Raw genomic sequence first — 12,230 nt, 5'->3', positions numbered from 1 at the left:
TATAAATTATAACCTAAAATCTTGATGTTGAAAAAGTTAATGTCCATGTATTCAGTCACTGAAGTGCAAGTTTCAACAACAAATACAGAATTACACAAAGAAAGCAAGTTAAGCCAGAAAAGGATGGAGAGAATGAGGGGTCAGGTGGAGGTATAGTCGAGTATGAAGAGTCCCCCACTAAACCCCTGATCTCTCTCTCTCTCTCTCTCTCTCTCTCTTTGATAGATTAGGCCACGAACGAAGCCGGAATGTGAAGAATTCCTGTGTTAGTGTTGGGAAAACTCTCTGGTCCATCAGCCTCCCACAGCCTGAGAGGGATCACATCTCGCCTCCGTGGATGTCCTGACCCAAACAGAACATCACCCTTAAAACCAACACAAATCCTGACTCTCAAAATATCCCAAAGCGGTTTCCAACAACTTTTCATTGTGACCAAGAACATCACGGACAGGTTTGACACCTGATGGGACACCTCATGGATCAAAGCAATCACTAACCATAAACCACTTGAGTAATCTCAAATGTGCTTGACAGAATTAAATAAAAAACTGTGTTGAGTAATGAAACTTCTGCTCTACAGGGTAAAAAAACAACACTGATGTAATGTTTCGAGGTGCTGCGATTGGGGTCTCCGCTCGGACAGTTTTATGAGTGTGCCAGCGGGGCAAATAGGAACGGAGAGGGATGATTTTACAGAATAAGATCCAGATGTTTCCATCCTCCTGCTGTAAATCCGCCAGACCAGCGCTGATAACGGCTGCGAGATTGACTGACGGGAACGAGAGTGGGGGAGAAGAGGGAGAGAGCCATGTTGAAAAAGAGAGAATGAGATGATTTTAACGAACATACGGGAAACACACGCTGTTGTTCGGAAACATGATGTTCGGAAATGCGAGTCATATCGAACATCTGTATGTGTATGCGTGCACATGCCATGTGAAGATTACAAAAAAACATGTCGTCTTGGCATTATTTTCCATTACACTGTGAAATAATCAATTATTATTTAATTAATGTTCAATTAAAATCACAAGTTCACAAATATTTTCCCCACTCAATAATGCTGAATATGTGTTCAGTGTATTCATATGCTCGTTTTAAATCACACTAAATCAACTCAAAATGCTAAACTAATCTCAATATATATATATATATTGGCTGATCAAGAAGTATTTAGCTTGAAGAACTGATAATTCTGAACTAAAGCATTTTCCATCACCGAAGGGGCCAAATCAGAAACTCTCCCTCGAGAGCTCATTAATCACAATCAACAATACGTCATACTTCCCCTCCTCCCTGTCTCCATATCTCTCTCCTTCTATCTCTCTTTACCTCCCTCTGCAATGTGCGCATACACATGCCCTGTTTCTCTACATCGCCCGATTATTTTCTATGTGAAACCGATCATTGTATGCGAGTTCTTATGCATGTTAATCATTAAGCTCTAATTCACACCAGAGTAAAGTATGATAGAGCGAAGTCCACAACATTATCAAATGGTAAACACTACCCAGAATCCCCTGGGTTCCTTAAAAAGACAAAAACACACACCGTGATGATCAATACAGCATTCATTTGAGTATCCACACAGTTAGAGAGGGAAACATTTGTCTTAGTTAAACAATCATTGATGTGATGAGAGAACTGTAAAATCGCAATCAGTGCCAGACAAAACACACATAGATATTGTCGGTCAAACAAAAATAAGGTTTTTATTGGATATTTTACTGGAGTGTTTCAGCAAATCAAGCTGTTTAATCATGATGTTAATTTGTAGGCCGACCGCCAACATGATGCTAAGGAGGTTGCTATTGAGTTTTGAGTGTTTTTAACCATTGCTAGGTGGCTGCTCACTGGCTTAAAGGATCCCACCCCCACATCTCTTTGATATTAAAATGGTTTGGGTTCCTCCTTCAAAACATCTTAAGTCTGTTAGTCAAAAATCGCAAGTCAAATCACTCAGAAAAGTAACAGCAATCATTCATGTCTTTAGTAAAAATAATGAAGAGCGAGTTACATGCTAAAGGGTTCATTTAGCAAACAACACTAATCTTCTCTGTATGAATACAGAACTTAATTTCCATTGATTTCCATACACAGAAATACACACATTTATATACCACACATGCACACACACTCATATACAGTATAGGCTACTGAACAAATGCATGAGGTCTGGCAATGTGAATACCGGTAATAAGAAAAGACGAGAAGTTTACTACAAGATAAATAAGGTGAGAGACACACAGGGGAAGGATGAAGAGAGAAAAAGAGAGACGGTACCTGCTCGAAGCCACAGCATTTTGTTTTAGGATAGACACAACCTACAAAACTGAAGCTGTGTGTATATGACCCAGTACGTCTCTCATATCCTTCCAAACAACATACACCTTTCCATCTCGGAGCTCAGCTGGCGGGTACAGGGTTACGTGAATGTGTGTGTGTGTGTGTGTGTGTGTGTGTGTGTGTGTGTTGTAATGCAGGATTAGGTCTCAGTCATGAGACAGAGCTGTACCAGGCCACCACACACAGTTCTAGTCGCCCACCAGCACTGAATGCACCGGCCGACCTGAGCTGCTTACCTACACTTCACGAACACCAGAGAGAGAACGAGAGAGAGGCAAAAGAGCAGTGAATGCCTTCATACAGTCAGCAGAAGAAGGAAACATGCAAAAGTCGGGTAACAATAAGGAATGATACATTTTCGGAGGGGTGTAACACATTAACAGTCCCACACGCATCAACATTGTCAACATCTTGGCCCAATTTTAACCCCAGTGCCCCAGTTTAATCCCCACTAACATGCCGAGTCACTAGCCAGATTATCTGGTGTGGTCCGATCAGATCAGAGTTTAAATGTCCCATTTTCAGCAAATGAAAAGATCTGCATTTGTTATTGTCAATGGCAGAATCTATGCAGCTGAACCTCCAGCGCCATGGAAAAAGAAACAAGATTTTATACAGTATAATGATGACAATATTTTTTTTTCCTAGTGAGTTGTCCTTGAGAGCGCCACACAAAAACAACAACAACATGACCAGTGTAATCTGATTCATGAGCAAATGACTCTTATGAACTGATTCTTTTGATGATTCATTCAGAAAGATCACACCGGCTACATCCGAAATCTTCCCTTCCCAACCATATAGTAGGCGAAAACCAGTATGTGACAAAAGTTGTATGTCCGAATTCACAGTACTCAAGGCAAAAAGTACCTGGATGACCTACTACTTCCGGTGAGATTCTGAAGTGCGTATATGATGGACACTTTACTATCCCATGAGGCCACGGGAGAGGATTTGTGAATGGAGGTGAAGCGACGCAACTGATGTTGGTAGGTCACATGATAATTACTTTTCACTTATTCAAACTAAGTACCTACTCAAGAGAGTATGCAATTTCGGACACAGCCAAACTCAGGTTACTGGTTTGAATCAATCTGATCAATCTTTTACTGAATGAACAAACTGAATCAGGTAAGGTTAATGAATCAACATCTGACTCACTTAAACTGCAAGTTACTTTCATTACTTTTAGTAAAGAAACAGAAATATAAATATTAGATAAAAAACTAGAAATGTTGAAGTTGAAGTACTAAAATTACTAAAACTAAAAAACACTGGAGTTCCAATAAAACGAAGGATGTGGGAATCGGATCAGTTTCACCTGAAATGTGGAAAGTGTGTAATTTTTGGTTTGTTGTAGTGGAACTGGCATGTGAATGTTACAGGCCTGGCTGCTCAAACACAATGCATTCCAGTGACAGCAAATACACTGTTACATGAGAGAGACCACGCGCAACGGCCAAACCATTCCCTCCATCAAACATCAGCCCCAGGAACCATCTGTACCCACACACAAGAGTGATCCATGACTTGCTGACATCAGGGAATAAATGTGACCTAACCTGCCTGAATATTCTCACAAAAGTCAAGAAGTGCATGACTGATGTTGTTGTAGGAACATCCAACAGGAAAGAGAAATCACAAATGAGATTTAGTTATTTGACTCGTAGATAGGAGTTGTCTTCTTTTTTTTTTATTTAAATAAATTTGAATGATGATTTGTAGGCTATATATATTTTTTTTTACATTCATTTTTTTCAGCAATTTTATTTTGCGATGATAGTGGTGCAGAAAATACACATTTCAACCTTAAAGTTAACATGAAACAGAAGTTGCGATAGTCTTTTCTTCCCTATTGTGACGTATATCCGAGTGAAACGGCTTCTTGAATGAGAAAATATGTAGCCTGGGAAAACCCAGACAACTTCCGGCAAATTTAGATTTGCTCTGCAAGTAGTCTGGCAAAGAGCTCATTCAAGCCCATTTATAATCCCTCGAAATTGCGGCACCAATCAGAAACGTTGGGGCGGGCTTTACATGATGACGATCGCTCTGATTGGTTTTAGGTCTATCCAATTGCGCCCAGAGGCATTTGAGCGACGTCCGTTGGTGAAGCGCAGCAACTTTTAAATGCATATTAAAATTGCAAACACATGAGGACAGTCTCCATGAAAGACCCACTGGCAGATGAACGTGCTGCTACATTTCTCTCCGAAACGGTAGGAAATGAAATTAGATTTAATAGAGGATTTTAACTGTGACAAGATGATTGACAGGGCAGTTTACGTGACAGGATGCACGCGACAGATCCGTACGATAAAGATGACGAAGTAGTATGTCCCAAAGCTTGCCTACTTTTTTGCTACACATTCAAAAGTAAAAACCTTTTCTTCACAAAAAGAGTACATACTTTTATGGCGTAGTGTAACTTAGGCGAATTGGGATATGGCTTTACATGATGACGATCGCTCTGATTGGTTTTAGGTCTATACAATTTGAGCGACGTCCGTTGGTGACGCCCCTTTGGAAATTAGTTATTAATGCTTTGCCAGACCATAACTCAGTTACTACTGAGAATGGTCTGGTTTTAACCAGGCTAGAAAAAATGTAGAGCGGGGCTTGATTTTGTCCAAAGGGAATTGATTGATTGTTGTGGTTTGCTATTGGTCGATCTCATGTGAGTGACAGGTTGTCCCGCCTTCGTGCCAGTAAACACATCATCAGAGAATAGAAGAGATGTTGCTACTAGAGGGAGGTGAAGCTATTTTGATTAAAGACAAAAAAAAAACCCAAGAATTGTCAGATTTGATTTTATGGTGACTTTAAATTAAGCATGTCTGAAACCCAGTTACTGTAAAATTTAAAGTTGACATAATTTCCCAAAACAACTTTAGATGCTTTTAAGTAAAAAAAAAAAACACTCTTTAAAGTAAAACTTTGCAGGCAGCCATCACCTTGGGTGGCAAAGGGGTGAGTTTCGTGTTATGGACCTCACGGATGGGTTGCGGTCCAAAACATCAACTCCTACGCTGGTGTTTCGACCAATCAGCTCTGTAATACACAGTGCCTGAGTGCTTAATGTGTGCTGGTGTACCAAAACTGATACATGTGTGTTTCTGCTTTTGCATGTTGACATGTGTGTGTGTGTGTGTGTTTGAATGACCTGTGCCCTGCCCTTATCTCACCCCACCCACAGCATGTATGAGTGTGTGTGTGTGTGCATCCATCTGTGTGCGCGTCTAAGTCTGTTATCTCTCTCCCTCGCCCTGTCTGCACACTGTCACACTAATGGAGTCGGAATGAGGCAGCGATAGCGAAAAAGAGACGCGCGAGAGAAAGAAACATTACTCGCACCTCATTCTGTTTTTTAACAGTCTTGTAGGTATGCCAGGAATGATCCAGTGCATTAGAGAGAGGGGGCAAGCGTACCCTCTATAAGCAGCTTATGGCTACACTCAATCAGGCTAAAAACACTTTCTGAGCGCTCTTATGCCACAAGGAGTTTCGGTGCTAGATATGTTTAGAAAAATATCCTCTCCTCATCTCAGAACCAAAGGAATAGAAGCCGTTAACCGTTTCCCAGAGTTCCTTTCAACACCTTCAATCGTCGAGCGAATCCTTGCGAATAATGAAAACACAGAAGGCGTTTATCAGGGCTGTTTGTTTACTTTGAGAATGTCAGTCCATTCCTCTCAAATGTATTCGCCAGCTTGAGTAAAGTGAGACAGTGTCTCAAACTGTGCTCAGATTTGCCAAGATATCAAAGGGTGTGTTCACACTTCTTGTTCGGTTTGCTTGGTTCGTTTGGTCCGCACAAAAACAAATACATTTAGTCCTGTTCCGCTTAGCGTTCACATTGGCATTTTAACACCGAACCAAAAGATACCGAACCTAAAGGCATAGGGATTGGTCAGCTTTTATAACGTATATTTTGCGACGGAACTTACGAACATCCAAAACCATGCTGTGTTCTGCGATAAATGTGTTCGTTGTATATGCGTTGCTACATATGATGGCATCTTGACCAGCTGAGAACTCGTGAAGAGCTTGTTAAATGTGTAAACGAGTCAAAACAGTGGCAGGAATCCCTCCGTCACACACACACACACACACACACACAGATCTGCTGCGAGGCGATGCGGTTCTGATCCTGTACTGAACTGTGATGGGAAACATTGCGACACTGATGAGAAAAAAAATGAGGATTTTGTTCTTTTTAGGGTCGCATTTTGTACATCATGTCCTGTTTTTGGTTCGTTTACATGTCTTTGGTCCATGTTGTGTTCATATTTCAGTCGAATCGCACCAGAGTTGGTTCAGAAGCGGAGCGAGACTCATCTTTTTAGAGTCTCGGCCCGTGTGTTTGATGCACCAGGGTTCAGATCGCAGCGTTCACACTTAATCAGATGAACTGCACTAACAGGGTTCGTTTTAATCCAAACAAACATGCCAAGTGTGAACACACCCTAAACCAGTGGTTCTCAACTCCAGTCATCGGGACCCGCTGCTCTGCACATTTTGTGTCTCTCTTATCTGACACACTCAAATCAGTTCATGGAGTCTCTCCTGACGAGCTGATGATCTGGTTCAGGTGTGTTAAATAAGGGACCTGCCCTAAACCTCAATCAAAAGTCTAATATTTCAATATAAACATTTATCATAGAATTCTTCTAAGACTTAAGCTATCCTTTTACTGTATGACAACTGAAAAGTGCCTATTTCTGTTTTTTTCCTAAGAATTGTCTGAGAAACATCCAAGACAAACGTGATATTTGAGTGAAACTCTATTACATTGTTTGAATTTCGATAGAGCGACCTCTGAGCAATACAATTTTCCTCTTGGACAGCTGAGGGTCAAATCAGACAAACAGCTCAATCTGCCTCTTCTTTTGTGCTTTGTGTTGCTGTACTCCACAATGGATGTTCATTTAAGACACCCCCCCTCCCCGCTTCACTAAACACACAAACACAAACAAACAGAGAACAAACACACGGAGCATTCATTGGGAATCGTCAACGTGGAGCACAATCAAAAACAGCAATCAATTCAATACACACAGTCAAATAATAGAAAAACTTCAACGGATATGAATCAGAATCTCATTCAAGTTAAATCTACTGCCCGATTCACATCAGTGTTCTCAAATACACAAACAAACCATAAACACAATTCTTCCATAACTCACATCGCACACTTATACTGTTGTTTCCCTATTTCTGAGTGCTTGTGTGTCTCTGTGGAAAAGGCTGTCCGAACATCTCCAGCATTTTCTGCCGTACTCCCCAAATGAAGAATGTAAACATGTGAAATCCTCGTTAAAGAGCAGTTCTTGACGGCCATGAACTCCAGAGCCCAAAGAAGTCAACAGTGTTTACAGTGAAACACTGTCATATATACAAACCGTTACACCTGCTCTGAGAACACGCACTCACGCCTAATGATGTGCCACAAATTATGGTTGGAAAATCCCTCCAAAATAAATAGTTCGGCTTAGAACCCGCCGTAAAAAAAACGACGGCTTTCATCTGTCAAGAATGACAGGGAAACGAATATGACCACTCTGAGGGGACGAATGAAGTTAAAAGCTTTCTGAAAAAAAAAAAAAAAAAACGATTACGATAAGAAAAGAGTGAAGAAAAACACTTTGCAGTGATGTCACTAAAAAATATATCCAGGTCACATTTTACCCGAAAATGAAAAGGAAAAAAAGTACGAAATTACATGTTAAGTTATAAATTAAATCTTTGTTTTAGGACCATCACAGATTTTACATTGTTTTCATGACAGCTTAGCACATTTTCTCCCCAAATTGTCATTACCGCGATGCATCTATGTATTTTTTGTAATTCTCATTATTCGCAAAGTTGTAATTTAAAATAATAATAATAAAAATATGTTAATGTTTAACTCAGACAAATACTACATGATATATATATATTTAACTTTTACATTATATTAATTATGAGTTTTTGTTTTTTTGCATTATCGTCGTAAATTGTGCTTAATATTTATTAAACTGTCATGAAAACAATGCAAAAAAATCGTCATTTTCTTTAAGCAAAACATAATTTCTAATTTCTTATTTTCATTCTTATTTTGGGAGAAATCAGAAGATATCACATCTGATTCGTTCTTTAGTTTTCATCTTATTTTCTTGCTCAACTATCTATTCATTAATCCATCTATCTCTTTAGTTCTCTTATTCTCGTTGTCTCTCCCTTAACCATTACAAACACACCATTTATCACATTCCTCTGTCCTTCCCAGTGTTTCTCCTCAAACCCCTCCTCCTCTCTCCTCTGGACTTCATCCTTCGCTCCCTGCATCCGTACATCATCTCTCTCTTCAATCCTCTCCACCTCTCTGCCCTTCCCAAACATTCCTCCCTGGGATGGCTCATGAGTGGCTTTTTTATGTCTCTTGACAAATTTAATCCTCCTAAATCACACGACAATGTCTGAAACATGTCAGAAACATTATCAGTGAAATATGACAAACAATATGTTACTCTGAAATAGATCTGAGTAGAACATTCAACGACAATCATCATCACTAACTAGAGTGATTTCGGTTCAACTTTATTTTAAGGTGCCATTGTTACAGTGTAATTATATATAAGTACTTAGTAATATTAATTAACTACATGTACTTATTATAGGGTTAGGATTTGGTTGAGGATTAATTGCATGCAATTACGCATAATTTACTGTTATTACTACAGTAACTACATGTAACATCTGTAACAATGACACTGTAAAATAAAGTGTTACCGTGATTTCTTTCCTGAATCACTTCAGGTGCATCACCAGCATGAAGAAACATAAAACTTCATCAAGGTTTGTTGAACATAGACAATAACAGGTTCTTGAACATGGAAACACAATGTTTGTATTATTAGTATTGCTTGTTCTGACCCTTAAAATGACTTTCATTGGTGTAACTTAATGCAGTCAGGTTGACTCGGACATAGGCTATTAAATCAGACTTTAAGTTTGCATGTTACCTGGGAGGAAAACACGTGATGGTAATGGTGTAAATAGGAGTACCATGGTATTACCATCTGATCCATCACTGTATTAGGGAAGAAATAGTGATCTGACAAGCAACATAATTTTGAACTAGCCTACTTTTGAACTGTCACATCAACAGGTCAATGAACTGTCTTACCCTCGAAGAATCTCTGTAAGGCCTCCGTTTCATCAATCACTGCATCCATCCTAGCGGCTCCCGCTTATAAACTCCATGAACGTGAACGGACGATCCTCCGGCGCGCGGGAGCGGCGGGAGTCGCGTGCACTTCAAACTCTCATCATCCCTGTTCAGCAACTTGACGCACAATTATCTTTATATAACAACACGCCTCGGAACTTCCTGGAACGAATTCACTATCAATATCTCCTCTGGATAATTAAATGAATGTTATCTAAAAAACAGTTTCAGTTCCTTTCGTAGGTCAAAAAAAAAATATATATATTTTCTGAGGAGATTTTACCTTTGAATGTCAGGTGGAGGCATATTCCAGTTTTCCTCCAGATTATATCGTTTATTGGTTACTGCGATACGTCATTACGGACTTATTTAATAAAAAATGGTCATTTGAAGTTGGAAAGTATTTTAATTCGATAAAAAATTATCCTGTGAGCGGGTTTTGCGCGCACCGGCAAGCGCTCGAGGCAGTTTCAGTGGTACGCGCTCAACGTCCTTTACTGCGCGCTCTCGCTCGTCTTTCGCTGTGCGCGCGCGCGCTCCACGGGCGAGCGCTTGAGCAAAGACAAATGCCCCTGAAAATATAGTTTTAACAAGGATTTCCATTGCAGTTTGCTGTTTTACGTGTGAAAGTGACTTTTCGGGCCAAATACAGAGGCAGGTGTACTATTAAAATAAACCTCTGCAATTGATTTAAGTAGCCTACTAGAAAAGACAACTCCAAAACACAAACGAGACATCGGCTACAGTAGGCCTATAGATAAACAAAGACAGTTAACTAAACAGACACATACACAAACATAATAACATCACATAGGCATAACTGACAGTTTTTGCAGTGTTTACAATATGTAAATGAATGATTTTAGGTATAGGCTAATTATATTATCTTTTTACAAATTCTGAAGTTCATTTATCATTTACACTGTACTACTCAAAAGTAGGTTACTTTCAAGAATACCATAGTATTTTAAACTTTTAAGTGTATGGTAATCATTTAGTACCAAGGTAACCATATATCAAACTAGCCTTTTTAAGTAGCCTACAATCACCAAGATTAAACTGACTTTAAAAATGAGTTGAATCTTACAAAAAAGTGGAAAATTGTTTAACTTATTTTGTTGTCATAACTTATTGATCATACATTTTTTTTACAACTTTTATACAGCTATTTCACATATTGTACTTAAACATTTAGATACTTTTCATGAAGTGCACATACAAAAACTATATACTATGATTTTGACCAGTATGATGATAATATCATGGCACATGAATATGGTAATCATATTTCTTTCACTTTTTATCTTCTCATATATGCCTAGTTTCTCATGGTTTAATCTCAAAAATATTGTAGCACCACATCGGTTGTGTTGTGTTGGTTGAGGGATTGTGAATGAATGAGGTGTAACGCCATCATTTATCACTGCATGAGCTGAGTGATCTGTTTCTCTCGTCTCTTTATCCGCGACCTCTTTACGAACAATGACCCTGTGTCCATCACACCCCCCTCCCAATCAAATGCAGTTTTGTTGTTTTTACTCACAGCTGGAGCATCTTTCTCTCTCTCTCTTTCTCTCACCCTCCTTTTTCCTCTGTTTGACCTGAACAACACGCCCGTTCTTCCCACGACACACTGCGTGGATTGTTTGGGAGGACGCAGGCGAGAAAAAGAGAGCTTGAGGCTGCAGAGACAAAGAAACATCTGGCTGTGTTAATGCACTTCATCTAAATGTGAGCGTAGCTGTATATGTGTGGCCGCACACATGTGACCCTGTCCTGTTAGTCCACCACAATGAATGTGTGTGTGTGGGTGTGTGTGTGTTTACATGGGAGTGTGTGCATGTGAAGTTACAGCATGTCTTATTCTGGCTGTGTACTGCTATTGTTGATTTGGAGTCATTGAGACCATGTCATTCAGTAATCTATAACCAAATGATGACTGTCAGACACTGTTGTTTGAGAACCCTGTGCTGCTAAAATAAGTTAGTAGTGAAATAAAACCCCTACGGCTACCATACCTAACCTGCCAAAAAAAAAAAAAAAAAAAAAAAGTGATCATATTTCACACAAAAAATGGGGTGGTGTTAAAATGTCCCCTCTCTCTCTTTCAGCAGGTGTGTTTTTCCACTACATACTGACTAATGTGTCTTATCATACATTCCAGTAAATTACGAAGTGGGTGTTTGTTCTAGTTGTGTTTGTGCTGACATAAATGTGCATGTGAATATGTATTTGTGTGTGTGGTTACTGTCTGCAGATATTTTAGAGGCAGGGTATAGGCGATTTGTTCCAGAAACATTTTTGTTGTCGATTTTCGCATATAGATGACAGTGTTGTCAAAACGATCCCGTTCACACGATCCGCGAAAAGAAAAGAAAAAAAAGCATAAGAAAAATTACAAACACTGTATTATTCATGACAGGCCAGTAAAGTCACTTTGTAAAGAAACACTTATGCGCCTATAGACTGAACACGTAATACGCATGCGCATGATGTCACCGTTTTCACAAATTCACGTTTTTGTTGTTTACGTGGAGATGATATCAGTATTGTTTTCAAAAACATGCACTTTGAAACCCGTTTTCAATAGTTTACGCTTTCAGGCCCCAAAAACGCTGTTGTCGTGAAAAATGAACGGCCAAAGGGCATACAAAAACGGCACCTAAGATAAAAC

At 39.4% G+C, this 12,230-nt stretch overlaps 1 protein-coding gene across 10 annotated transcripts in view; it reads right to left on the bottom strand.

The window, feature by feature from the left end:
* myrf (myelin regulatory factor) overlaps positions 1–10,043 on the bottom strand; it is a 30,875-nt gene extending 20,832 nt beyond the window's left edge. For all 10 annotated transcript variants that reach the window (XM_082159441.1, XM_082159443.1, XM_082159448.1 and 7 more), the window contains exon 1: positions 9,515–10,043. In XM_082159441.1, coding sequence (XP_082015567.1) covers positions 9,515–9,563 — 49 coding nt within the window. In that variant the 5' untranslated portion in view covers positions 9,564–10,043. The remainder of the gene's footprint in view (positions 1–9,514) is intronic.
* Positions 10,044–12,230: the final 2,187 nt, after the last annotated feature.

The sequence above is a fragment of the Leuciscus leuciscus genome (assembly GCF_965113295.1).
Source record: "Leuciscus leuciscus genome assembly, chromosome: 25".
NCBI classification, from domain to species: domain Eukaryota; kingdom Metazoa; phylum Chordata; class Actinopteri; order Cypriniformes; family Leuciscidae; genus Leuciscus; species Leuciscus leuciscus.
Note: the sequence above shows the minus strand (reverse complement) of the source record. Positions and strands in the feature narration are given on the sequence as shown.